This window comes from Accipiter gentilis, chromosome 1 (assembly GCF_929443795.1).
Source record: "Accipiter gentilis chromosome 1, bAccGen1.1, whole genome shotgun sequence".
Taxonomy (NCBI): Eukaryota; Metazoa; Chordata; class Aves; order Accipitriformes; family Accipitridae; genus Astur; species Astur gentilis.
The window spans coordinates 50,390,438-50,416,306 of record NC_064880.1 but is presented as its reverse complement, the minus strand read 5'-3'; the positions used below and the strand labels follow the sequence as shown (position 1 = coordinate 50,416,306).

Here is a 25,869-nt window from a genome sequence, read left to right as displayed (position 1 = left end):
AGTGAAGAACAGCTTAGTTTGAAGCCTGACCGCTGCACATCCTTTACACTTTTCTTCAGCCAAGGTTTATACCCCCTGAACTGCTGTGGTGCATGTTGCAATCCACAAAGATTTAAAATTCATCAAACAGACAAAGTGTACATTTAATACTCACATGTGGGAATACAGAATGCCTTTCAATACATCAAACTCCTAAACCTTTTACATCTTTCATTTTTAAGCTACATGGATTTTGATTTGTACAATTTTAAAAATATTCTGAAGCCTAGTCAATCTAACACTAAAAAGCACTGTTGCACAGTAAGAAATCAAGAAATACAATTCAGCAAACCTGGTATAGTTGGTCCCCAGGGAAGTTTTTTTCCAATTCTGTTTGTCATAGCCCAGATCCATCATGTCATGCTAGCCTAACTTACAACTTCTGCCTTTCTTCCCTTTCTTTTTTTTTTTTCTTTTCTTTCTCTTTTACTTTTTTTTGGCACACTCCAACTATTTTCTGTTAAACTAGTGCTGTCACAAGAAAACATATAAAAATGCTCTTTTGCAAACATACTGTTTGGTCTCTACTGAACTCTCCAGAGCCACGGATTTCTCTCACTGTCTTTATCAGGGGTGAATGTTGACAGATCACTGAACCTTACTGTCAGCGGTGACAGGCTTAAAGCTGTTTTGTGCAAGGTGGAGAAAAAACAAAAAAAGGTTTCTGTGCCTTGCATCTAGAAGGTCCCCGATTTAACAACAAAGGCTTATGTTCAAAGATGATTAGCTTAAAGGCATTTCAGAGAGTTTTGATTGTAGCGGCAGTTGGGTGTCTTGCTACTGGGTGAAATATGTATTCCCCTGAGAACAAAGGCGGCAGCCATCCTATTCTGCTGAGATGGCAACTTTAATAATTCCATGTATTTATCAGTATTGTGTCAAGATCTTAAGGATTTTGCCCTTCAGGTGAAGTTGGAGGTAGATGGAATGGATACGGTGCTGAACAATCCCACTAAGATATACATGGAAAATGTCCCATAATGTCCTGGGGGAGAGATAGAAAAGATTCCTAAGGATCTGAATACACATAACATAGATAAATGTCTTCAAGGCTTACGAACAGAAACCTGAGGTTTTTACATTGGGCTTTAGCCTACGCGTAAAGTGGTAAGACCAGGTGTTTCTCCCTCATACAGAGAAATATTTAAAAAAGTATTAATAGTGTGAATTATCCAGCAGTATTTTTACCCAGAAGTTAAACCAGAAAAAAAAAGAGGGGAAAAAAAAAAAAGCAAGCAGATTAAACATTGAACGCACTGAAAATAATAACATATCATATTTACTGTTGGACCTCTTATAAAAGACACAACTTGAAACATAAATAATGGGATTTGCTGGGAAAATATAAAAAAAAACAACAACTGGAGAGATTATTGCAGCTGGTAGAGGTATGGGTAGGGCTTGACTGACAACAGATATTACACCTAAACTCCTACAGAAACAAAACACCTCTTTGCCTTTAATACACAAACATTTTCTGTCAGCTCACTCTACGTGCCCATGTTCAGTGACACCAGGACAGATTTCACTGTCCTACAATGATAATGACCAACAGGGAGAAACTATTCATTTGGTGAGGATATATATATATATCTCTTCATGCGCCATCAGAGAGATATAGGGGACTTTCAGAAGGAAATGCCTCCTAATTAATGATAGTTCAGAGCCTTATGAAGTGTGAAAGACTGTCTGGAGGAATGTGTAGCGTAAGCATGATTCTGAAGAGCCCGGTAGTACAGCGCTAGAAAGCAATAAAAATGTAGGACTAATGCACAGGACGGGAGGGACAGGTAGCTGGAGGAATTGTAAGATCAGGTTTTAAAATATTTGGATGCCCTAAAGATACCGCTTTGTACAATTATAAGGTCACGGTAGGCCTTTCTCTGTCAATGCCTTGAAAACGTCATATTTTAAGAGAAAGAACACATTTTCCTTGATGTGTTTACTCAATTAAAGTTGGCGAGTTCTTGGCCATGCTTCATTAATTAAGATCTCATGATGTTTCAGGAATTGCCGTGGAGTCACCGGTTATATATGCCTTGACACTGCAGTGGTTGTACCAACCTATTAGTAGGCAGATCATATTAGAAATATTTTTCACCAGTATTTGTGAGATGCAAACTTTCATATTCTTAAGGATTTTTTTAGAGAATTGGATGGCTATAAAGGAGACTATCTTAATTCCTCTAAAATCACAAAACAGGAAAATGGCAGAAATATCAGAGGGAAACTTTCTTAATGCGGAAAGCTGCTCAGAGATCGATTTTCAAACGTATCAGTTCTCTTCCGACGTGTTTGTCTTATGCTGTGTCAAGTGGCAGAGCTGTGCCCCTGCCCACCGCTGCCGAGCTAACGTTAACGTGTCCCTTGACTTTGCCTGGCAGCAGCTGTGCCCGCAGCCTCGCCGGTTCCCAGTACCAACCACTGCTGCCAGGAGCACGGCTAAGCTGGGCGGTGGAGGAGGATGCACACGCTGGCAGTTTCTCAGTAGCCTGAGCATTTACGCAGGCTCTGTGGACCAAAACCCCTGATCTCCAGGAGCAGGTCTAGACAGAGCTCTGTTTTCGTTTTATGCGACGTTTGGTGATGGTTAACCCAGAATACCGTGATAAGATCCAGAACAATCATTTGCAAGCTAAATCTTCTTTCTTTTCTTTTCTTCTTTCCTCCCCCCAAACCCCCCTTTTTCTTTCTTTCTTTTACAGCAAGGGGTTCTGGCAAGTCTGGGTGCCCCATGTTTGCCAGAATTTAACTACACATTTTCAAATTACTGGCCCTTTGTAGTTCAGAAGGTATCTGTTTTCTGCAGGCTTATTTTCCCTCCTAAACGGATTCATTTTTGAAGTCAAAGTGGTACACTGAGCCTCTGCTGCAATTACACAGGTGTGGGATGACTGGGATGGGTGCAGCCCACCCAGGAGCCCCGCTCCTCGGAGCACCCACCCACCCACCCCCTGGCTGGACCGGGGTAGCCGTTGTGTCGCCACACGGTCCTCTCCTCCTCCTCCCCATTCACAGAGCAGCTGCACCAGCCCATGGATTGCAAATCTGTAATTTTCATTTTTTATTTCGGAGCTACCATAAGGTGACCTGAGCTGGCAGGGGCTCCCATGGTCTAGCCAGCAACAAGCGGGCTGTGCTGAGCAGAAGTTAGCTCGAAACAAGCAGAGGAAAATTCATTTCTGGGGGCGGAAAGACCTAAACCACCATTCCTCCAGACAGTCCCTTGGATAGGGATCCCCCAAACTGTCTAGCAGTCTGGGTTTCAAAGCTATTCCTTAGCAGCTGAGGACCCCCACCAGCTGGAACCTAACTGCGAGCAGCTCAGCCTGTTAAGTCTTAATATTTTGAGACCAGGGTGTGCTTAATATTTTAAGACCGAGGTGTGCTGCTGTACCTGGAGAAGGTGATTTGTGTTCAAACCTGAGCTGGGTTTTTCTCTCTTACTCCATCCTTGCTCCTCTTGCAGTGGTGGCACAGATGGGGACTCTCTTGTGGGACAGGAATCACTGGTGCTCTGCCATCCTGCAGTGCAACTGCTCTGCTTCTATCCAAAGACCAGCAATCTTGTTTTCCTAAAAGCCTTTTCAAATGATATGTGAACATGGCATCTGTTTGCAATGTATATTTGCCATTAGTGTTTTTAAGTAGGAATGGTGGGGTCCGTATGGCACAGAACATAAGGATTGCCATGGTAATTAGTCATTATTTGGACTAGCAGAGTAACCGCTATCAAAGACTCTTAACTCACTCATATCCTAATGTACCCGACATGTATTTTCTTTGTTTCCGCCCTTTATCTAAAGTATTTTTGCTCTGAAAATACTGTTGATATTTATCATTCGCCTGACACATTAATCTATACAGGAAAATTAGGTATAACATTTTTAGGAAAGTTTGCTTTTAAATTTTTTGAGGATTACACGTTTTCATTACAAAACAACATCTATATAACATGTCTAAATCACCACGAGTTAAAGGAAAGCAACCAAAATAAGAAAGAGTAACACCTCCATAACAAAGCAAATACCAGCTGATCCGCAAAGAACACAAAAAAGATTATTTACCTGCAGCTTTTGTTCTCTGAGGCATGTTTACTATGCATATATTCACAGTCTGGGTCTTATTTCTGAAAGTCAGATATTTTTGTTTTTAATTCTCAAGCAGCCAGCAGGTGTGCCCAAGCATGCCCACTGCTGCACGGCTTTCACGCCACCCGGGAAAGAGTATTGCTAGCTCAAGCTCGGAAATACCGTCCTGAGGAGGGCTGTGATGTGAGTAAACACACTTTAAAGAGGAATAGTCATAGGTATGAAACTGTTCTTTTTCCTCTGACCACCTGTATATATCTAGGAGTGTTCCCCAACTCCTGCAAAGCTGGGGAAGGGCAATGCCGTTGTTCTTGGTGGAAACACAGTGGAAGCTCCACGTGAGAGAGGCTCCACGCCGCAACGAACTGGAGATGGAGACGGACGAGCCTGACTGTCCCTGGAAGCTCCGTAACAAATCTCACAAGCTCAGGGTTGAAGACTACAAAAGCCCTCTCTCAAGCTAGAAGGATGGAGATCGTAGAATCTTATTCCAACAGAAGGAAAGGCTCAGAATCTTTGTTCACAGCGAGTCAGCCGGCTAAGAAAGTGGGGTAAGTACACCAAGTGGGGCAGACACCAGATCAAGCACTCTGGGTCTCTTACCTACGAAAAGGGTCCTTTTCTCCTACTTACTGAAAATGTAACAGGAAAAAAATTCCCCTGAGCTTCATACTGTGCTATGTGCACACGGAGGAGAGCTGGTTTGGTCTCGGAGGTCCCCCTTGCCCTCCTGCGCCGCACGGGAAGCGGGGCAGACACTCAGGGTTTGTAGGAGAAGGTTTGCAAGAAACCCCCAAGTCAGACAGTGCCAATGACGAACGTGGCAGGCTCTTAGAGGAGCACAAGGACTAGCCTTTGAGGCTTTGAAGCCTGGAGATGAGCAAAACAGTGTTTGATGCTTAGTAATTATGCTAAGTGGGCAGGTGGGAGCCAGATGCTACACAACAGCTTCAGATGTGAAGGCACTGGTGCCCCAGTGCTTTGCCTAGACCTGTAGGCAGACATCAAGTATATTTAAACATTAAAAAAAAATTAAGACCTGATCCTGAAAGCGTGCTAGTGAGCAGCAGAGTATGTTATACTGGTTGCCATATTGGCTTGTCCAGAACATTTGGATAAAATTTGCACATTTGTATATTTTATGTTGGATTATCATTTCTTACAGTTTCCACATGTTCTTTCATCAGGAAAATAATGCATGATCAAATGGTAAGTCCTATTTTTAAACTGCCTTTACGCAATTGAACTGAAAATATTAGTTTATCTTGTGCTATTCTGTCAAGCGATATTATACTGATTAAGTTTTTAAAATATTATTGATGCAGATGGAGTATACATAACCTGCGTTTATACTCCATTTCATGTGCTTACATCTTGAGTCTTGACAAACTTTGAATTTTTGACCATACCCTTGTGAAGGATCAGAATGTCATAACCCCTTTAGTCAATATTTTGAAAGGCTAATTTGAGTGAGTAATTGCATTCCAGTTCAGAAGAATATTAAAATAACTAGTTTATGTGACTACATCCATCCTAATGGAAATATACATTCCAGAAGAGTTGGAAGAATTAGCTTAATATCACTGCTGTATAAAATTCAATGACTTGAGCTTTCAGGCAGGGCTGCACGGGCAGACTGAAAACATTTTGGCTCGCTTGGGTTTGCATCCACCGTATCTGCTTCCAATCTCAAATTCCAATAAACGAACAACAAAGAAATCAAAAGGAAACTGTGTGGCTCGCCAGCTTGAACCTTGCTTGCAGAGAAACCAGACAAAACCACACAGTGTGAGGAAACAAACATAAAAACACAGTGTAGTATGTTTTCTATTGTTTCTGCCAAAAAACATCAATTGGTCCAGATCCACAAAAAAATCTGCCTTCTTCTGCTTAAATTTACCCCACGCTCGCTGAAGGACTGGTGAGATTTAGTGAACTTTAAAGGAAACGAGGCCAAGTTCTGGTGTAACCTTCATTTTGTTTCATTGTAAAAATACCACACGCAGCCATCTTTCAGAATTAAGGAGACAAATTCCTAGACAATTAAAACAACCCCTTATGCTCACGTTCAGCTTACGTTTTCTCTATAACATGCTTGCTACTTCCACACACAGTTGGGAAATTAGAAGATACTATCTAAACTAGTAGCTTGAAAAGTATTAATACTACAGCAACCCAAGCATGCATTTAACAATGAAGTCCTCAAAGGATTACATTTTAAGACTGCTTTTAAGCTGGCAGCATCCATGGTGCAGGAATAAACCTGATGGTGATAAAAATGTATGGGCTATATCCTGGCTGCAACTTGCCACTATGGTCTGTATTCCTGGTGTCAAGTACATACTCCACTCTGAACCAGAAGAACACTTCTCTACAAAAGTGTTGTAGAAAGAATGATATTCCTTTAAAACAGACCGGTTCAATGAATTAGCAGGTATAGGCAACAGGGCTTCCATCTAGAAAATTTTCTATCAATTCCAGGCCTCCATTCATGGACCGCTTCTTTATACATATATATATGTATATATATATATATACACACCTCTATAGATACTGCCTCTGCCACCTGAGCTAGCTACTGCAGTAAGCAAACCACCAAGAAATTATAAAAAGCCACCTCTGCCTGATTGATGCTCTCCTGGCATCAGCACCTGCAGCCTGGAGATATCATTAATCAGAAAGAACACTGTACTTACATACGTACACGTGTACAGCCCTATACATACAGATACAGTTGCTTCTGGTTGGCTTGATCTTGAGTTAAGAGGAGAGCTGATGACTAACCTGAAGATAACACGTGGCAGAATATTGGGGGGTTTTTAAGCTTCTCATGTTCACTTATTGTTAATCTAAAAGTCTCAGGCTTTCATACAGACTGAAAAAAAAGAGAAATTCTTAGTAACAATCCCCGTCCTGTTCAAAGTTAAATATCGTTACAGATGGGAACAGAAGGACTTATTGCTGCAGGACAGCGATCTTACAATGCACATCTGGAGCACGTCGTCTACACCCAGACTGGCAGTGGAGACTGCACGCATCAGATGCCATTAGTCAGAAAATATGTTAGCACAAAGGAATTATGATAAGTGCACAACATGGTCAGATGTAAGGAAAAGCACCATTTGTAGATTTGTTAGTCAATTAGGCTTTATTTCAAGTGATTCCCCCAAGGCTTCTTGAGGTAGGAACATTTGTTTTCCTTCATTTCACCTAGGCTTGCTACAATTCAGTGACTGTAGACTTTGATATAGTCTCAATATTTTTCTTTTCAGAACTATCACTCAGAGCATCACCTATGCTTTGACCTCTCTCCTGAGCCTTCCTAAACAACCACATATCATCCAAACGTAGATACAACAAAAAAGCAGAAAAACAGCACTGCACAAAACTATCAACCTTTGTACCATGACTGTTCTCAACCTCTCATTAATAATATGAATTAAATCAAGAATACACTGTCACCATTTTGGTTAACAAATAGCACTGGTCAAGACAGATTGCTCACAACACCTATACGAGTTCTGCCTTTAGGAGGTATGTGACCTTTTTCATTTCCTACTTTAAAATTGACTTTTAGTGTTTCCAATACTTGAAAAAACACTCTTCAGCAAAGAAGTCTTAGTAGACAGGAATAAAAACACATTTGTGCAAAACCCAATCATTTCTAGTCTATAGTGTTTACCTACCATCAAAAGTACTTTGCTCTCCAATCAGAGGGTATGTTGAATGCAACAATGCCACGCTGCAACTACCAAATAAATTAGGTGACTAGCAGAATAGGTCATAGGCTGAAATTGGTTGGCATCACCTGATTAAACTGTTATAAAATAGGAAATAAATTCATAGAAATCTAAGTCAATTTTCTAAGTGAAAGAAGACTGAGGAAGTTGAATAGTTCGCTTGTAATGAATAATCTGAGTAACTATGCTCTGCAATTTCAGTAAAAATACTGCAGATATTTCAAAGTTACATATTTACTAGAAAGATCTTCAAAAATCTTTTTTAAAAGTAAAATGTGCGCTGAACTTTTCTGACATTTACAAAAGTAATTAATTAATATGATTAAGCAAATTAGACTGAGCCAAAGTCTGACTGATTGTAAAGCATGCTGCAAGAGCCACCTGTTTGCTAGAAAGATTAGATACTATGGTGCTGGCAGCTAGAAAAAAAAACAGAGAATCGTGAAAGATAAGATAGAGAAACTTCTATATATACTGATCTTGCAGATCTGACTTGCCTAACGTGCATCACCAGATTATCTCAGCTTTACCTGATAAAAGAATTGTCCATGAGACATTTTTGCTCGGAAAAAAGCCCTACAAATTAAGGAAAACAAGGTCGCTCCTTGCCAGGTCCATAAGGGTATTTATGAATCAGATTTCTAATTAGGTACCTCAACTCCTCTGTTCATACAGAAATGGGGTGAAGTGAGCTTCACTGCAAGACCATCAGCACATGTCCTGATTTGAGCGCAGAGCTCTTCTCCAGGCTCTGCAGTAGGCATGTTGAGCTTCTCTTCATGGTTAAGTATGAGAAGACTTCAGAGAACCCAGCTGGTACTCAGGTCAGGGAGGGGATGAGGACTGGAGCAGGAGCCTAGACTTTTGGCTTTATAGTGCAGACACAGCAGCTCCACTGGGCTGGTAAACGGGATTGTCCTGTCCCAGCACAGGATCAAAGGTCTTAGAGTCTGGAGAGGGGGCAGGAGATGGAAGAGAATCATTTTCCAAAAGACAAGCCAAAGGAGCAGATAAAGTCGTGGAAGAGGAGCGGAATCACAGAAGCCCTGAGGAACAAGAATTTGAGAACAGTTTGTGGGGCCAGAACTAGTTAGCAGGCTAGGAGAGAAGGACCAGCAGTTCCGTGCAGTCGTATCGATCCCATTAACTTTGTTCATGGAAACGATGCCTTAGTGGTCACCCTATGCCCTAGAGATTTAGCTGAGGCTAGCGTGGCGCCTCGTATATTAGATTCCCATCACTAAAATAACAGATCGGAACCTGGGCAATAACGAACTTTGCAAATCGCAACTCCTGCAAAGAGAAAATGCGAACAAATGGACATCTCTGTGAAAAGAAATTGCTGGATATAGAAATTAAGAGAGCTGACTGCAAGGTATGCTCAATTAGGAGCGTATATGCGGACTTTTCTAGAAATAGCTTTAGTCACGCTCAGCCCTGCTGCTTCTACTGTACTTCTGCCATACAGATTAACTAAAGACAATATTAAAGATGCAGAAACTGTGATTTGAAAGTTCTGACATAAACAGTCCCTGAAAAAGAAGCAAACAGAGCACACATTGTCTATGCCATTTGTGAGCCAGTGGATCTAATGGTTCACTTACTTTACAACCTGCTTTGGAATAATTTGGCACATCTCTAATTTTAACAAGCTTCAGTGGGATTAGATAAAATGCAGACTTTGTTTACATCAATTAACACTCAAAGAAGTACAAAAGAACTTGTTAACTGCATTTATGAACAAAAAGTAACAAAGTGAGAGTTTGTCCAAACGAAGTTACTGTACGACTTGCTCAGATTGGCAGTTGCCTCTGAAAGACTAAAAACAAGAATCCAACAACTGAACCACATTTTCAAAGAGGCAGATGTGTATTTTTAATTACATCGGCAGATATAATCTACATTTGCAATAACTGCATTATCAGATTCGCATACATCAAATTCACAAAAATGACTGCTTTCCTCCACATGCCATGTACATATTCACTGAGTTAAGTGGAAAACCAAAACCATTGCAGCTGAGTTGACAAATACATTGGCCGTTGCTATATTATTATTCCTATTTCCAATTATTTTACCTTGACTGATTATAAGCACATTCTTCTCTACATGCTACAGAGCTGGAAAGAAAACGTGGACGACTTCAGACCCAGCACTAACCATCTTCAGAGATAATAAATGGACACATCACATACTTGTCATAAAAGGTTTGCATATAGTAAGGGAATTAACAAAGATAGAGAGAGGGAAGAAAAAAGCAGGTAGAGGTAAGATAGAATTCAAGTGAGAGAAGGAGAAAAGTGCACTATGGAATATACTCTACTATATGTTTTAGTATATAGTATATATCAGCTATACCTCTGAAAGATTCAGTCTTTCTGGTGACCAAAATTTTGCCCCCCATATCACATCATTTCCATAGATCTGTGCATGTTAAAATCTCTGAGTAACACAAGACATGTCTCCAGAAGTTGCTGGGTTTTTAAATCCCTCGGGATCAGCCACTTCTTTAGAAGCTTTCTGTCCCCTGCTCAGGTGGGGATCAACACGCTGCGGTCTTTTCCCTCTTTGTTTGGTCATTATTAGCTCAGGGATTCAGAAAACAATGTTGTCAGCATAATTGCAATGTTCTTAGTTACATTTTGTTTGTAGCCAAGAGGCCTGGACACTATATAAACACATTTTTGCTACTCTAATAATATGCCATTTTAATTAGAAGTGACACCTCAAAACAATAGAATTGAGCTGCTCGCACACGCGGTCGCCGGTGAGAGCATGGGCCGGTCAATACTGTGTTTCCTGGTCCTGCGATAATGCAACTTCTCCTTCCTAATATAACAAAATTAATTCTTACAACGTGATAACAAGGCTATTGCTATACTAACAACGGTAAAAGGTGGCTCTGCTGAAACAGCCTGGCCTACCCGAGCATTTTGGATCAAAGGTCTATTGAACTGCAACAGCAAATAGAATCAATTTTTTCAACTCTTTCTGCATTTCTAAACTTGCAGTGGCACACCTAGATTGTGACTTAACGAAGCTCAGACGAGCGGTGCCATGGGATGGCCAGCCCTGCTCGAGTCGTGAGACCTAAGGGAGAGCTCTCCCAACCGGGGAACCCAAGCCCTGGCTGGAGACAGCTTCACGCTCTCCCGTTCAAGGCCAGTCAGGACGGATGGAGATTCCTCGTTTAGCCACAGCTAAGAAAAAGCAGCAGGAACGGGGGGAAAGGGAACAGTCTTTAATCGACGGGGCCACACGAACTCTATTGCAAACAGCAATCCTTAAGGGATGTTAATTTAAAATAAAATAAATTAATTTACTATTTTTTAAGGAAATAGAACAAAGAGGATTCAAGAGCAAGAGGAAGTATATGGCTTCAAGTGTAGCTCAGACAACTGTTTTGGTTTGGGGTTTTTTCAATAAAGAGTAAGGAGTGAGCATTTAGGAAATGTTCTTCTAAGGTGAAGAAAACTAGGCTACGATAAGAAACAAGTAAAAAACTCAATAGTTTTAAGCGTATTTATGGCATTAGCGGTATCACATTGTAAAGGAAGTGTTGTGAATATCACATAGACCAACAAGCGCGTTGGGACCTGGAGTTTCTTTTCTAGCAACTCCCACCCAACAAGTGGTAGTTACCGAAACGGTGACGGCCCAAGAAAACAGCCATGCACACACTTAATATTCAAGCAATTGAGTTCACAGAGGCTACTTGATATAGCCCCGAAGTATTAACATAGATACGCAGACATATCAGAGAAAGCTGACTCCAAAGTGCTCTCTAAACAGGACCGACTGTAAATGCAGAATATCACAGCACATAAAGATAAATTCCTGATAGGTATCCAAAGCCTGGACAATCTAATAGCAGCTTATCATTGATTGCATGCTACACAACAATTTAGGCTTTGTTTTCCATTAGCAAACACCTCAAATTACACGAAAGGGAGAAAAAGTTCCCTAGATACAAACATGAAATATTTATCAGCCTTATGTCTGCTCAGTCACCACTCCTTTAAAAAAGTCCATTAATTAAATGCTTCAGAAACAATTAAAACACTTCTTTAGAACTTATTGACACCTGTTAATTCACTGACCCTACGAGGCTCTGGCAGTAAATGTCTCTCGTCTGATTGCTTCTGTTACCAATATGTCAGCAGCTTAAAGACAAAGGAGACATGATGCAACTTCATGTACCACAACATTGCCTTAAAACACAAAAGCCAGTATCTAGAGGCAGAGAAACAGAACATTTATGTAGACAGGACAGCACAAATAATCTATTTAACCTAATCTTTTAATTACAGGAAACATCTCGTAGCAAGACATACAAGAGCAATGAAATGACCCAGAGCTAGAAATCAAGATGATATATTTGTGCATGTGAAAGTAACACCAGCAGAATTCATAAAAGAAAACCTCCTTGGGCATTATTATCTTTCCATCAGGATATACTGTCATCACATTAGGAACAGGAGAAAAATGACTTAAAATATGGTATTAAAATACAAAAAATATAAAAGAGAGGGTAAAGGAAAAGAAAACAAGAGCAGAGAAAGGTAAAATTAGAGGGGAAAAAAATGCAGGTGAAAAGAAATCTCCGTTTGAATAAAAAAAGGAGCATCGGGGAGGGGGAGGGGGGGGAGGGAAGAAATAAGGAACAGAACCTAATAGCTTGACATAGCACAGCACCTACTCTGCAGAAGCTGCACTGATTTTGGTGTCATTATTTACTCAGTAATGCACTATTCAGCGGAGGGGGGGGGCCGAATCTGGCCCTGCTTGGGCAGTATGCAAATCTTCTCCCACTCCCCTGCAAGCTTTTAAGGATAGCTGGCAGAGAGTCCCCTGAAGAGTCCTGGCAATGCCACACTCTGCGGTGGGAAGCGAGCATCTTGCAAAGAACCCCTGAGATCCTCCTACCCCCTCAAATCTGCGCAAGTGGAGAAGTGTTGCCTGGAAGGGGGAGCGAGACAGAGAGTGTGTGCAGGAGAGGGAGCGAAAATAATACTAGTAATTATAAAAGAGCCCTGAAATACCAGGAGATGGAGATAATAATTGATCTTTAAAAAAAAAAAATAAAAATTGTACATTCCTTGCTGTATATAATGTTTACTCCTTTCCCATTTGTGATATTCTGACCCTTTGTTCAGATCCTTTACCTTGCTACATCTAAGTTATTACCAAATTATTTGAAAAAATTGGTTTCCCTTCCTTTGATCTTCTACTGTTGGACTACATTCTTCCTGCTCCCTGTGCACAGTTCTTCACTCCCACATTTATTTTCCCCATTTCTTTGTTTACGTTCAATTTTACTACATTTCTTCACACTTTTCTACACCGGTAAAGTCTATGTTCTGTTCCAACACACATTACTCTCTCTTATTCCTTACTTTGCACTTTTTAACTGATCCTGTAGAATATTTGTTTCCAGAATGACAATGAAAAAAAGGAAAAAAAGAAAAACGTATGCAATGGTGAAAACGTGTTCCTTTTCACTCCAACTGCAGCCTTAGCTGAATCGCGCTGCCATTGTTTTCCAACAGAACTTGCATTTCCAAACTTGGGAATTCCCATCAGTCTGTTTGACAGAATTTTCCTGTTTTTTTCTCAGAAGGTGTGCATTTTTCAAATGCCAGTAACATACCACTACAGAATTTCCCAGGAGTAACAGCTTGGTTTGAGGTACTCTTATTCAAAAGCCTTAGTTCCAAAAAAGCCATTTGAAACAGAAGAATCAAAACTGATTATTTACATTCTATAAATCAAAACAAAACTATAACCAATGCATTTCAAAATATTGCTATAATTATTTTCTACAGGCTGATAAATTGCTGGACATCCTTTCTTGAGCACTGGTTGGCAATTTGTGAGCACTAAACAAAATGTTTATTTAATTTTAGATTGTGAATATAATTATTAAAAGTGTGATTCCAAATCTTAAAAAAAAAAAAAAAAAAAAAAGAATATACAGGGGAAAAAAAGAAAGAGGGGGGCATATTTCAGCTCCATTACAGTGGTTTTACACCCCTGTCCCTGGAAGGGGTGAGAGAGGCACTTGCCCCGGGGTGTAACAGGCTGACTCTGCCCCAAGGGACGGCAGAGCCCAGCCCCAGCAGGAGCAGAGCATCCCAAGGCAGGTGACAAATCTCGAGGCCACAGCAACATCCACTATGTTCTTTTGCGGTTAAGAAGCTACAAAACCCAGGAAATCTCTCCCACCAATCCCAGCTCCATTCTCTAAAACTTATTAAAATGACAGAGATGTAAAAATTTATTTCCCCCGCTTTTCTCAGCATGTGTAGAAGAGAGTCCGTGTCTTACTCAAAAAGATAAGGATTATTTTCTGAATAAAGTGCATTTTTTCTTTATAATCTGTGCACCGTGACCCTTCTTTCTCCTACAATGAAAGCCACTGGATGTTATAAGCTGCAAAGAGTCATAACGGAGTATTCAAAGTATGGAGAAAGAGACAATTCTTGTCTCCAACTCCCACATTCACACCCAAAAGTTTCCTTTTGTGGCCTCCTAAACATGTGGCTTGGGCCGTGCTAGCCGAGGACCACCTTGCACAGACTCTGTCCTATCAGCTCCTAAACATAAGAGAGAAACATAAGCATAGTGCTACGTATACCTGCACAACTGCATAAGATCTACTCCTGGTGTAAGTCAGGAGACTTTGGGGGAAGTCAGTGTATTAGCATCAATGGAGGTAGGTCTTGTTACCCTCAGTCAAAATCTAACTCGTGCAATCTATAGCAGGCAGCCCTGTACCCCGAAAAAAACACGGATGGGCTGTGAATGGACTTTGCTACCATAACTAAAAAGAGAAGTAAAAAAACCTGTCAATCCATCACACATTGACTAAAATACTGCAGGCGGAGGTATTGAAACGAATAGCTATTTGTTATTTCAATCTCTTGCTCCACGACAACTTTACCGGACATGAACAATGTTTCTGAATTAATTCAAGAGATCTCTGTACAGCCCATGATTAAAAAATATTCAATTTTCATCGCTTTTCAGCAGTAGTAGTGGTCGAAGCACAGTCTGCTTAGTCTGTCCGAGTCGGTCGTTCGGTGGTAACAGGTTACTTCAACAGTTCAGGTTAAAAAGCATGTCATTCACTTAACTGTGCAGTATCAATGCAATTCATCTCAGCCCATAACAGATGACATGTTCAATAGAATATGTAAAGTATGCCTCCACCTAGTGATGACTATGTACAAATAATAGAAAATAATAATAATTCTATTACTTAAGAGAGTCTTAGTAGCTGGCTCCCATTTTCATTAATTAACATGTGCTGTCATACAAATATTCACTTATACAAATGCACACTTTCCAACCTGGAAAATTAGTCTAAAGCTCAATCTGTAAAAGTTTACCTGTAAACTCTGACTCGGGAGGGGAAGATAAACACATTCTAGGTTTCAAGTATGCTAGAATTTTAAACAATAATGTATTTCTAACAATCATGACTATGATCAGAAAAACAAAACAACGGGAGGCGGACTGTAGTGCTGTGGAATTTAAGTGTTAAAATCTTATGAGAATTTAGGTTAGATAGTCTATTTTTAAATTAAATGGTAAGCAAACTACACCTCCACTTTGCAACTTTGTTTGCCAAAGAAAGTATTCGCTAAGCTTCTTGGATCACCCTGTTTTACAGATGCAATTGCAGATGTAATTACATGAAATTCCTAGGAATTTGTTCACCCCAAATGGGAAAAAAGGCAATGAAAGGACAAATGGAAAAACCGAACTAAAATAAAATTTAAAAACCACACCAGAATTCAAGCAATCCAGCGCCTAAACGGAAACTCGAGTTTTTATCAACTCTCGTAATCCGTATAAAAATACGCCGTAAATGGGATCAATTGCAGGCGCATCCTCAAAATCAATAAACTTCAGGAGGAGGTTTGAAAAGCCAGGGTCCCTTGTGGAAAACGTTCTTCTGGGTTTTCCTTTCATTTGTACAGTCTGGGAACTACCTTAAATGTCTTCTCAGGCTGACTACGCTTGTATTACCATTTCAAAAAGTCTCCCCATCCCATTAGTGGTCCATGAATCACAGCTTAAGAATGACTGCTCTGCTGAAAACCGAGAGGTATATTATCTAAAAGAGAGGGCAGGACACTATTTACATTTCTCCCCTTGCATTCAAATTGCCTGCTATTGTCCATTTAACACCTTGAAACATCCCAACCCATCCTCTCCCCAAAGAATGTCAGCGGTAGAAATCACTCCTACACACGCACAAAAAATGTGAATCCCTACCATATCGTCTGGCATCCCTTTGCACACAAATGCGAGGTGCTGCCTTTCAGCGAGAGGACAGCCAAGGCTCGCTGTGCCCAGCCAACTTTAAATATCTGCCTCGCTCATTAAAGAGAAACACAAAAATGGAGTAAAGCGACTTCGCCAAGATTTTAAAAAATGTAGTGGCTGAATACAGAAATACCAGCACCAAACATGTAAACAAGTCAGATTTGATTATCTCTGAGTGAGTTCATTTAGGATTCATTTTTCTCTTTGTTTTTTCAAGAGTTTGATAAATTAAGGGAACGTGTGCAATGTTTGGGCACATATCAAGACAATTTTTTTTTTTTTAATATTAACTTACATTACGAAGGCTGCAAAAATCATAATGCTTTTAAATTAATTTAGCTGTTTTCACTCAGGAGAATCACAGAACCTTGAAGTACTAAAGAATCAGGAAAGCCAGGCTCCTTTCGCATTTCTGCACTCCCTTTCAGCTATGGATTGCCAGGACTACGAAAATACCATTTTCCCTGTTTTATGAGTACACAAAACACAGCACCAAAGGCCTCGCATCAGAGGGCTTTATCAAGTTCACCAAACTGGATATCTGTAGCAATAATTCTCATTATGTGCTTTATCTTGAACCAGCCCGTCCTTACGAAGCTATTTACCCTTTCCCTATCAACCCCGCTGACCAGAAGATAATCACCATTTTAAAACATAAAACTACCACCACATGCATAATTTAGAGAATACAGGTTTACAGCAGCACTAGTCCTTCCTACGAGCAGACGTTACCTCATTTAGCAACCAGCTAAATAAAGTAAACATTAATAGCGTGAACTCTTCGGCCACGCACCCATTTTTTTTTTGCCGAAAAAAAGATGCTTAAAAAACTGCTCCCCGTCGCGATGGTGGGTGCTAAGTGACCTGCACCGCTGTCCTCCGCGGAGCTGGCTGTCCCTTGGGAAAAGCACAGCTCCGGTGGCACTGACCACAGCCCGGACAGCCCTGGCCTCTTGCCCGCAACGCTGCCCGCAACGCTGCCCGCAACGCTGCCCGCAACGCTGCCCGCAACGCTGCCCGCGCCGGCTCATGCGCTGCCCACGAGATGGCAGCAATATGTTTATGAATAATGCAGCAAGAGGCTGCAGCCCACTGCCATTTCGCATGCGAGCTGCAAAACACGTCTCGCTTCTTCGGCTGTAAAAAAAAAAAAAAAAAAAAAAAAAAAACCGAACCGACCAACACAACCCTCCATGGATTCAGCAGGAAAATGATGGAAAAGTAAGCAGCTCCGCTGTCGCACTTTGCTTATGGGTAAGCTGCCCGGATTGATTTTTCGTAAGGTTCGGCGTTATCCAAGGCACAAGGTGCTTCTTGTGCACTCACGTTATCTGTCCAGGCCCTTATGCTCAGCCGTGCTTCTGCCCCTGACAAAATTATTTCACATGCACATTAAGCATTAACTGCTGTTCTGTTTTATTTTTGCAACGCAGAAAATGCCTGTGGCTTGAAATAAATATTTTCTTTTCTGATGGACAAATAACATCTGCACTTCTGAAAGCTGCAGCGTAGCTGTCAAAAGCTAAGTGATTCATATAATTTCTTAAGAAGCACATGTGTATGAGCATACACAGACACTCATACCTATCACAGTCACTCACATATCAGCACTTACATCTGTCAAAAGATGGGCTCTTAAAAAAGTGCGGTGAGCTATTATAATAATCATTTTTAGCAGACAGACGTCTATGTACACATTATGTCAGATTTGGAGAATATGGGTTGTGGGGTTTTTAAATCAGCCTGATTTTCACAGAAAACTTCGGCTCGCTTTTCAGTTCGATTTGGGAGTTCTCTGGGGTTTCGTGAGACCCCAGCTCTGGTGTGCTATAGGAGCTGGTTGCCCTGATATTTCGTGGCCTGCAGTGAGTAGCACAGCAGAGGTGATCTGCAGTTCTGTCTTCATCAAGACTTTCGAGCCCTTTCAAGACCTCCATGAGTTGTTGAAGTTACACTTCTCAAGTGATTTTTTCCAACGCAGTGAAATTGTCATGAAATTTTTCATGGGACGATAATTGGAAAAAAGGAACTGTCTAGCCAAGATGATATTTAGCTACAGATCAACCGAATTTTGTTGAGAATTTTGAATCTTCCTTCAAGTAGCCAAGTATAGCAAAATGTTGCTTACCAGGAGTAAGCATCACTATTTCTGAAAAGTAATAACTTTTTTTTACTTTATCAGTAAAATGGTGACTAGGATTTTAATTATTTTAAATAAAAAAAAATAAGTAATTGCTGTCCTGATCTTGTAGACACAGAATACATGAGGCCTTTTTGCTGATACCCCTGAGGGTTTTGTGTTACCCCAAAGCAGACACAGGAACCACAGAAAGTGAGAGTAATATATTAGCTATAACTTCGTAGCAGCTCTACCCTAATTCCTCAGCTTGTCCCTTTTACGAATAAAGTCGCTGTTCCTTGAAATGCTTGAAACTGTATTACAGAGGCTGAATATATAGAGAGCTTCCTTGACATTCTATTATGGAGGCTAAAGTCTCAGTTTCCCAAAGCCTTTAAATTCAGATCGTTGTCAAAGTGGAGTGTCTTCCTCCTGATACCGTGCCTTTTCTCAAACTGTGTATAGTTTGAAACATAAAGTACAAACCTTTTGGTCCATATAAAAAAGTCTTCTCATTTTCTTTAAGGTGTCACTGGTCTTATACGTATGAAATCCAAGGCCTTGCAGTTTGTATGTTCCTGTCACAGGGTGTAAAAGTTTGCTGTCACTGCTTGTATCGCAGGAGTAATGAAATGTGTCCCTCTCTCCACATTTTTTTGGGGGGGGAATTGGCTTTATTACCTGGCATTCCTTAAAGCATGAGTCACATCAAGAATTTTTGTGTCCATGTCTACAAAGCAACCTGAATTTAATTTCACTCTCAATATACTCTCTTTGGGCTAATGTCAGTAACATCAAGCCTAAGAGTGAAACACCCGTGGGAGAAGGCAAACACACTCATCCACCCAGGGTGGCTAAAGCCTGAGCATTGCTCACCCAGAACTTCTGAATCAAGGGTGGAACTGCGTATCCCATAGCTTCTACGAGTGCCCCAGGTACCAGGCTGTTGCTTATTCTGGATTAGATGAGGATCTTTTTCTTTCTCAGCTAGTTCTTCTACCTATTGTGTTCTTTAATAACCAGGAACAACTGCTTGGGTCTAAGGAGCAGCTACTGTCAACACAGGTAAAGTGATTATGATTAAATCTGCCTTTTTCATACATACACGCACACACACACACACAAAAATTGCCAAGCATCTCTAATTATCTCTCCTCTTTATCACATTGAAATGTCATGTTAAAGTCTTTAGAAGACAAAGTGACTTCTCAATTGTATCATGTTTAGAATGCATATTGTGTGCAATTATGTTCTGCAAATCTTTCCCCACAATCAAGGATATTTTCCTTCTTACACTATGTACTCTCTCTTACTTTTCTTTTTTAATCAACAATAAAAATTTGGCATACAGATGTGCAACAAAACACAGCTCTACTGCCAATGACTTGCACAAGATCTTGCCTGGTTCTGCATGCTAGGAGCACTACTGTAACAGCAGATTCCAAAAGCAAAGGTTGTGATCTGAACTGCTTGACACCTCAGAAAATTTGGGGAATTGAGTAAGACAATGAACTAAAGAAAGCATAGTTTCATTTGTAGCTTCTGGTTTAAAACAAAAGAAAAAATAATAGGGAAATTAATAAAGAGGCTATTTTTCACCAGATATAAATAAGAAGTGATTCCAAAAATGTCCACAGAGTTACACTATCATAAAAGTAGAATGTGAGTCAGGTCCTTGAACCCTGAAATCTGTATACATGCTGTACATTTAAAGTGTCCACCATCCACAGCTCTGACTCTGCATTTTGTATGCATTTCTGTCAAATACAGTATTGTGTGGCTTTCACACAATATTAAGAATAAAGACACAATATTAAGAATAAAGACAACTAAATTAAAAAAAAAAATGCATTCACTGGTCATGTTGTATACAGATTACAAAAGAAAAGAGCTGATATATGGAGAGGTCAGAAGATTTTCTGCAACCATCGATTAGGTTTTACTGAATATTTTGGCAGGGGCTTTGCTGGTAAGGTCACTAACAAGGCAGTTAGAAGAGAGAAATAAAAGATAACGCAGAGACCATTTCATGTTGTCGTATTCAAGATCTCCCACTTACACCAATAAAAACAGAGTACTCCTTCTGTAAAAATACACACTCGAACATCTCTACGATGATGATTCAGACCATTTTTGTGCTTTTTTAAAACTAATTATAAGTTTATTTTTTAAAGAACCTCTTGCTGACACCATCTAATAACTGTGTGATGTGGCTAAGTCTTTTAATTAGGCAATATTCAGGTCCCTCAGATAGAAATTAAACCACAGTCACAGCAGTAACCTCCAGAAGCGGACAAAATGCTGTACAGATGTTTTAAAATGACAACAGGTCCATCTAATGCATATCTAATGCAAAGCCAGCAAAGGTTACTGCGCGCCTCGTAGGACCTGCAGGCAAGAACACTCTCAGGCTCAAGAAACAGCTTTTTCTCCGAGGTAAGGACCACCAGAAGCTTCATATCCATCTGAGTAGAAGGTGGCTTTTTTCAATTTGCCTCCTCTATACAGCATTTATATTTAAAAACATACAAAGAAATCCAAATACCAATCCCAGCCCGAGCCCCTCCACATTGTGCTCTCAGTGCTTCCTCTAGAGAGATCATGGAAAAGAAAATTATCCCTCCCATGGCAAAAAGCGGTGACTTAAAACATTCCTGGGAGGCATCCAGATACTATACTGATCCTACAGTATGTAGAACAAAATAGCTTATCATTCAGATTATGCTCTTGGACAAAGCTGGATAGCTTCAAGGACGAGGGAGTTACCCTAGATCAGTGCCATAAATGTTATTATATATGAAACAGCTGCAGGATAAATTCTTTCATATTACACATAGGTACAGTTGTACTTTCAGCTGTCTCACTGTTGAAATACTGTATGTCTTACACAGATTTTTCTATTTGTAAAAGACGCTTACAATTCTTAGTTGCATATGAATGAGTAACCCCTTACAGCTGCAGTGCATTGAAACAAAACCCAGTATCACACCAGATCTGTGGCAAGAGCCGCCAGGGCACTGAACTCCAGGAATTCTTCATATGAAACCTTCCTAAAAAGTGAACTTGGTAAACAGGGAAAAAAATATTACTAAAGAAACTAAAAAGAATGTTAGTTAACTGAATAGTGTGATTAAGAGAACAAAGCAACTTCACCCATTTGTAAGTACGCTGCTCGTGACCTTTTTTTGCACTCTTCACCTCTCTCCTATTTTTTTCTTTTCTTTTTTGAATCATCTGAGAGAAATCTTCCAAAACCTCTTCAAGGAAACAGTCTACAGCCACAAGACTTTGTGCTAATGAAGCTCCAGAATTATGAAGCCAGAGGTCAAGAGCAAGTCTTCCATGTCGTCTGGGCGGAATTTGAGATTAGAAGGGCTTCTTGACTCGGAGTAGAGGGTGAGCAAAACAGGGGAAAGAATAAACTCCAGTTGAAAAGTTTACTAGAACCAGGAAACATTGAATATTGAGAAAATCTGTAAACTAACCTAGTTACTGGTGCCTCAGCAGCCATATTAGTACTGACTGAAAAGCAGCCTGTCATGTTATTTTCTTTTTTGATAACCCGCATCAAAATGCACCTACCCAATATCAAACTAAGCCAAATAAAGGAAAGAGGAGAACGACAGAGTGACATAAGCACTGTTTCTGTTCCAGTTGCTGACTGACAACACTGCCATCCCTTAGCATGGTTTTATTTAGTTATTACAACCATCTCTCTGTAAATGACACTTAGGATTATTTAAGATTATGTTGTAATCCTTTTAATCCTCAGTGCTTTAAATTTCAGGCTAAACACCAAAGAGCAAACTAGCACTTAGCAGAAATATTTAAAGCATGTGATTTGAACATAAATCTTCTTTTGTTCACCACTCCTCTGATGAAGACCTAGTGTATCGCGTCATTCAGCCAGCAAGAACAAACAGCACGGTATCTCACTGCAAACCGCTACGTTTCCCCACATCATGGGAAGCCGTTCCTAACCGGTTCTTTGCCTTGGTGCTAGCTATATCATCAATAAAATAAATGAAGGAAAATCAGAAGGTTATATTTTACGAGGCGCATATTTTCAGTTACTATGAAGGAACACTTGAAAAAAAACCCACGTAATATGTTCATCAAGAACAGAAATAGATTGCATGCACAAATTGGATAGTGTGAGAGACAGATCAGACTTATCCTGTTAAACAGAGAGTAGCTCAATTAAAATGAGTGGAGTAACACTGCCGAAAACCTCATGATCAAGACCAGAAACCCAAATCTTCCTGCCTGAATATCATTTACTTGCAGTTTCCTCTTTTTTTTTTTTCCTGCATCCATCATGTTTCCAATTAGTTTTCTTTACGATACTCCTGTACTCCATCTTCTTGTTACCATCCATTAACTGTCATATGCTTAGATTTTAAATTCAAGATTTCCTTCTTTTTCTTCAAACCAAAATCTCAATAGTCATTTTCTATTTCTAATCTATAATTCATGAACTCAAATTGAGCACCCAGGCTAAATCAAACTCAAAATCCTGCATCTACTCCTAGTACAACATATTAGCAGAAAGCAACCATTGCTCTGTTTGAACCAGAAAAGAATGTTTTATTATTCAGAAAGTAATGAAACAAAAACCCACCAACTATGCTTTGTTGCCACGCTTTGAAGACATAATCATACTTATTTCTGATCATTTCAGAGTTAGGCAGCTAACGTATTTAATCAAATAGCAATGCAATGCATCTATATTTAGGTCACAGAAAAAAAAATCACCCGTGTTCTTTTCATTTGAACAAACCTATGAATAAGTAGACAGACATTATCAATCTTATTCCCACCCGCTAGGGATAAGTAGATCATCAGAAGTGTTTCCTGAAATATTCAGTATCCAGGTACAAACTGACCTCTCCGCTTTCGAACTCGCCTTGGATTCCCTCCAGACTATCTCATAAATCTTCGCTCTCTCTCTAGTCCCCTTCCCACTCTATCTGCTCATGTAGCACCAGTCTCGTTCAGTCCTTTCCTTTCCCAAAATGTCACCACTACTGATGCCAAAGCCTTCTCCTCTTTCACTCTTACCATCTGGCAGAATCTTCTTGTAGCTCTCTGTCTAAACAATGCTCCATCCCTTTTCAAAATGTGTCTTAACATATGTCCTTCCTCCCATGCTTTTACTTCTTAATGTCTCTCCCACTCACTTATTGGCTTGATGAAGACACGTTTTAATGGGTTCAAACAGTAGTGCATGAGTTTCCTTTCTCACATTATTCTGATTCAGTGGAGTTACACCTCACACTAACAGAAGTGAGAAGAAAATGTATTGCAAAGTCTTCATACGACCAGTTTGGTAAATCAATAACAGAGCCTCATTTGTCTTTGCATTGGAAATGTATTAGCTGCAATGAATCACCACGCCAATATGCATTTCCAAACATAAATTTTGCTTGCTGCAAAATGCGAAATAAACCCTAGAAACTCAGAAGACCTGTCAGTGTGCTCAGGGGGTTGCAGGAGCGAAGGCTAAGGTTATACTTAATCACATTCCAAGTGAAAAAGCTGAAGATTGACAGCAAAACCAAAATATTTATTCTAAAAATACCTAGGAAATGACAAAGCTCCAAGTGTTGTCTCAAGACAACCTGAAGGATGTGGGGGGTATAGAAGCCTAAGTCTCACTGTCTTGAAGAAGAGGAATATTTCTAAATATTGCATGCACTTTAGAAAGATGTCTAGAAAAAATAAACGTTGAAAAAGTCTCTGTAACACCCAGTTGACCCAAAGAGGTTTCATTTCAAGAAACCATGTACAGTCCCTCAAGGGTTTTTTGTTTGTGGACTTTTTTTTTCTTAAATCCCAGACGCGGGCACAGTTGGTTCCTCCAGCATGTTTCATCGGTGATGATGCCAAAGGACTATCTGGTAACTAACAGTATCCTGACCCTGACACGTTCCCTTCTGCGTCTCTCCTCCCTTTATTGTTTGTATTGTTAAAAATTCTTCATGTTAGAAGTCTGGGAAACAAGTCAGTTCATGGAGAATAATATTTTGATGTGGCTTGATGCAACTTTTAGTGAAACAAAAAAAAAAAACCAAACAAACCACAAACCCTTTCTACTGATATTCATGGGAGATGGATTATGTCCAAAACCTGAAGATGTTGCAATAAACTATTTTGGCCCCTAGATCCTGGAACGTTAACCTTGCAGTAATGCTTTTCTCATCCTTTCATCTTCTTGGGCCTTGATCCTCCTTTTCAATTCAATGGGATTTAGATGAAGCAAGCAAATAATATTTTTTTCCATCAATGAAGAGTAGTCCTGTAAGAAATTCATGTCCTTCTATGCTGGCCCTGACAGAGGCAAGCTTTTAAAATCCTCCCCTCCCCTTCCAGAAATGAACCTGGGTCATCACCGTCTGAGGACCCTGAACAGCAATAAAAATAAACAGAGAAACCGCACTGTGTTGGAGCAGTGCTTGTATAAGCAGTTTGAAGAAGTTGTGTTTATGGAAGTCCTTTAGGTCAAGATTCTAGGCCTGAACCCAAAGCAATTACCTACTAAGTTTTAAAAACAAATTGAATATAGAGCATTAATCAATAAATCAACAGGTTTTCAAGTGTTTAGGAGACTCAGTCATCAGAAATCCTTCTCTTAGAAAAATAGTAAACTGATGCTCGATAAAATGTTACACTCCTGTATTGGTAAGAAAAACGCTGTATTAAATCAGTCTCTAGTTATTAGAGCCAAAGAAATAAAACCTACCTCTTAACAGAGTTTATACTCAAATGAGCAATGAAATGCATGCGTTGGCTCTTACCTGAAAGACATTCTTTCTGCTGGATTTCTCTGAGGTCCACTCAATGCGAGCACCACACAAATCCACACACTCAGGTTTATATCCTGGTTTCTGGAAAGAAAAAAAATCAACCATGAATATGGCCTGACTTTTCACAGATGGGGACAGTTATCAGATAAAACAAGAATAGATCAAGTTTAAGTGACAGATTATTGTAGCACAGCTGCTGGTATTACTGAGAAGAGTTCATTATTCCCTGGTATTATTAAATAACCACTTCGGAGGTGTCTTAACTCAGAAGTAAGGTTCTTATACTAAACACATAATTTTTAAAATAATTAGGTGGTTTAAAAATGCAGTCTAATACAACATAGAATAGATGAAAACACAAATGCATATACATTGACCAGACATTTTAAATGCTTACTTTGCAAAACCTCTTGAAAAGCTGTTGGGTTTAAAGGTAAAGTTTTGCCGGCTTTCCAAATGGAAATTTAAACTGATGCAGTTGGAAAGGAGAGAAATTAAACAAGAATATACATCATATCTGTAAGACAAGCTATCTCCTTTCTCCAAACAAATTATCATTTCTAGCTCCTAAAAAAAAAAAAAAAAAAAAAAAGAAAAAAGGCTTTGAGGGCACATGTGACATCGAGAAAGAGCTCAACGCTAGAGTAGCTCCACACAGTTTGCTACTTTGCAATGTCAGTCCGTGCATCCCGGAGTGACACAGCTCTGCCTCCCCAGCTCCTCCGTATGGATGCAAATAA

General features: G+C 39.9%; 1 protein-coding gene across 5 annotated transcripts in view; it reads right to left on the bottom strand.

The window, feature by feature from the left end:
- ARHGAP15 (Rho GTPase activating protein 15) overlaps window positions 1–25,869 on the bottom strand; it is a 330,972-nt gene that overhangs the window by 243,139 nt on the left and 61,964 nt on the right. For all 5 annotated transcript variants that reach the window (XM_049803687.1, XM_049803704.1, XM_049803697.1 and 2 more), the window contains one exon: window positions 25,121–25,210. In XM_049803687.1, coding sequence (XP_049659644.1) covers window positions 25,121–25,210 — 90 coding nt within the window. The remainder of the gene's footprint in view (window positions 1–25,120; window positions 25,211–25,869) is intronic.